The following is a 4,056-nucleotide window of genomic DNA, read 5'->3' as shown; positions in this document are numbered from 1 at the left end:
CCATCCAAAATTTTAAGATAATAAAATATATTGTAAATCATAATGAAGAATTTAAACTTGAAAAACCGAAACATAATTTCAAGATCAACGCAACGCTTTATTACCTCAGCAGCAACACCCTTGGAAACAATCATCATCGTGCACGACAGTCATAAACTGAGCAGACACATAAAACAGTCCAGACGTAAACAAATTTTTCAAAACCTAGACGTAAACAAAATTCTTCAAAACACACAAACGTAAACAACCCGATGAAACCATTGCAAAAATCAACCACCAAATAAATCAGCAAGCAACTTCAAAAAGGAAAAAACAATAGACAGCCACCGCATAAGAGCAGCTACTTTATCTCATCTAAAGAAACGGGACGTTTCTCTTTAAGAAAGAGGGGTGTTATCGCATGCTCTCACTTTCTAGGGTTAAGTATAAAACAGAAAGTTATTTTGTAAGAGAAAATGTAGAGAACAAGTAGAATTTAAATTACGATCTGAGCAAGCTTTGAGTAAAAAGCTTTATTTGTAAGCTCAGATCATTTGAATATAAAAGCAAGAGCATCGCTTACTTGGTTGGATTTTGTCGGCTAAGCGTTTTAGAGTAAATATCGTAATATGTAGAACGTTGAAGTTTTCATTTTTAGTTTTAAGTTAGTTTTAAGTTTTCATTCTTTTGTACGGTTTTAAGAGGGTTAGAAGCGAATTCTACCCATTAATAAATTTATCTTTTTTAAAACACATAACCGAACTCGAATGAAATAATTTACATATGTATATATAACAGGAAAAATCAAACAATCTATAAAACTGAATATACATATTACTACTCATTTATGTTATTATAATTATAATTATTAAATCATAAATTTAATAATTTCAAAAAACATAAATTTAGGCATAATCTAATTACAGATAAAATTATATTATTTGCATACAAATTGTACGCACACACATTACTTACAATTTTGCATTATATTCAATGCACCAACAAAGAAATAATGCGTACACATTCCCTTAAAACGAAAACAAAAAGAAGAAATCCATACACATTTGCTAATGGCAAAACACAAGCAGCTAACGCATAAGCAAGCAAGTTGCATATATTCCAAACGCATAATAGTCAAAAATGTAAAATTGACTATTAGCAAGCAATCAAAATGAAACCAGTTGGCGTTTTTTGCTGTTGCTAATGCATATTCTTATTTCATTTTCCTATGCAATGCGTTAGCAATTATGCAAGCAATGCAATTAGGAACAGCAATTCAAACCCTGCAACTGCTATAATATTGATAGCAATAATTATAACAACAATTATATTACTATATGTATTAATAAGAATATTTAAATTTAAATAAATTTTTATATATCATATATGGATTTGACAGATTTAAAACATATACAGTATGTCAAATATTATATGTACATTATTGTGTTTTTGATTTTTTAAATTTTATAAATTATTTTTCGAATCTTGAAAAATGCAAAATTGTTACTTGGAATGTTGTGCTTGCTATGCAACAAAAATTCTGTCATTGTACTATTCTTCGCTGTACCGTTACTTTAAAAATATGATCGTACTTTGCGTATTTCATTTTAAATAATTATATGTGCAAAACACTTCTAGCTGAACATTTTTGAATATTGTGTCGCGGAGAACGGTTTATTTGTAGAAATTGGTTTACCTTTACTGTAAATTTACTATTTATAAAAATTGTGCTAAATTGTTATACAATATTTAATCTTGCTAAGATATAATGCCGTGTGCTTCTAGTTTGTCTGATTACGAACAGGGAATCATCATGGGAATGCATGAAAACGGCTATAAGATCGCTGAAATAGCGACTAGACTCAATCGGCATAGGAACTGTGTTTCCAGGTTCCTGAAAAACTCGGCGGAATACGGTACAGCTCCACGTAGTGGCCGCAAAACCAAAATCGATAACCGGTGCGAGCGCCGAATTCGACGTCTAGCAGTGGGTGATTCGATGAGCAGCGGAGAAATAAGGGCCCATATGGCACTTCAAATCACAAGTAGTAGAATTATTCACAAAAATCACTTCATTAAACACAACGCAATGATGCCTAAACCAAAGCTTTTGGAGAGGCATATCAAGGTCCGTTTAGAATTTGCAAATAAATACCAATACATGACCGATGAGTGGCACAATGTTGTCTTTAGTGATAAAAAAAATTTGATTTAGACGGACAAGACAATTGCAAAAAATTTTGGCGTGATTTACGATAGGATCGGGTATTCTGCAACAAGCGAGGTTTTGGTGGTGGGACTGTTATGATATGGGCTGCGTTCTGCTACAAAGGAAAGATCCCTGTATGCTTTATATCTACCCAAATGAATGCCAGTATGTATGTAGAGCTTCTGGACTCTGAGTTAGTGGAATCTGCTGGTAATTTATATGGTAATAATTGGACCTATCAGCAGGATAATGCATCAATTCACACTGCACAGGTAACAAAATGCTTTTTTAGTGACAGAAAAATTCCCGTATTGAAGTGGCCAGCATTGAGTCCTGACGTAAATCCCATTGAAAATCTCTGGGGAATTCTTTCTGCCCATGTTTCTAAAAATGGAACACAGTTTGGATTACATCAACATTTATTAAATTAACAGACCAAAATAAAAAAATTCACATATAATTATTTACTATGAAAGTAATCTTTAATTAAATATTTTTAATTTAAATTTGGTACTTTTTTGTTTTTTATTTCTTTATTTAATTTTGAAAAAATATGATGCACATATAATTATTTGTATGAAGTATATCATTTTTTTCATTTAAAAAGTTGTGAAAACCGCAGCAGGATCGTATAAAGCTGTTCGCGTTTTCGATTTTATTGTCAATGCCCTTTCTTATTCTGTGAAACCTTGCTGTAAGCTGCCCAAAAGCATTTTCAACAACTCTTCGACATTTAGGAAATTGGTATGACCTTTATGTTGATGTAAATGAATTACGACGTTTTTGGAATGTCTTTTACCCCTCTGAAAAGTCTGGGTAGTTCTCAGACGAAACGCGTCAGTGGAAACTGATAGATGACAGTGTCTTAAGTTACTATAATGAAGTTACATATTATTTCCCCATATGAACAGATGTTCTTTAGAACATATGTTCCTTGACAGTTACATAGTAATAATAACATTTTTAAGGATTTCTCATTTTTATTGTCTGGGTAGTTCTCAGACGAAACGCGTCAGTGGAAACTGATAGATGACAGTGTCTTAAGTTACTATAATGAAGCTACATATTATTTCCCCATATGAACAGATGTTCTTTAGAACATATGTTGCTTGACAGTTACATAATAATAACAACGTTTTTAAGGATTTCTCATTTTTATTGTCTGGGTAGTTCTCAGACGAAACGCGTAAGTGGAAACTGATAGATGAGTGTCTTAAGTTTGTAGTGCCCATGACCTACATCATTGTTTAATATGCCAAGTCATTGCATAAAGCAACAAAACAATTATGACATTTATTGAATGCACATTTGTCGTTTTGACTTTGACCATATTACACTTTTGAATTTACTTTGACTCACGCCGTTATGATTGTGCACTTGTAACATAACGCGAGAGTCATACGTTTAATCATGTGTGGTCATTGTACTGTAGTAGCACAAATTCCATAAGAGAAATATAATATTTTATGAATAATGTTTACCACAATATGCATAAGTAAAATGCATGTTATCGCATGCTCTCACTTTGTAGGGTGAAATGTAAAACCGTAAATTATTTTGTAAGAGAAAAAGGTACGATTTAAATTATGATCTGAGCAAGCTTTGAATAAAAAGCCTTATTTGTAAGCTCAGATCATTTGAATATAAACCCAAGAGCATCGCTCACTTGGTTGGATTTTGTCGGTTTAGCATTTTCAAAGTAAATATTGCAACATGTAGAACGTTAAAGGTTTAACTTTTAGTTTTAAGTTAGGTTTAAGTTTTCATTCTTTTGTACGGTCTTAAGACGGTTAGAAGCGAATTCTACCCGTTAATAAATATATCTTTTTAAAAAAATATAACCGGACTCGAATGAATTAATTGGCGCC

General features: G+C 32.0%; 1 protein-coding gene across 1 annotated transcript in view; it reads left to right on the top strand.

Moving 5' to 3' along the window:
• Positions 1-2,194, top strand: part of LOC119677155 — a 2,964-nt gene extending 770 nt beyond the window's left edge. Inside the window, exon 2 of the mRNA XM_038088423.1 lies at positions 1,743-2,194. Coding sequence (XP_037944351.1) covers positions 1,743-2,194 — 452 coding nt within the window. The remainder of the gene's footprint in view (positions 1-1,742) is intronic.
• Positions 2,195-4,056: the final 1,862 nt, after the last annotated feature.

Source organism: Teleopsis dalmanni, chromosome 2 (assembly GCF_002237135.1).
Source record: "Teleopsis dalmanni isolate 2A chromosome 2, ASM223713v2, whole genome shotgun sequence".
Lineage (NCBI taxonomy): Eukaryota > Metazoa > Arthropoda > Insecta > Diptera > Diopsidae > Teleopsis > Teleopsis dalmanni.
Note: the sequence above shows the minus strand (reverse complement) of the source record. Positions and strands in the feature narration are given on the sequence as shown.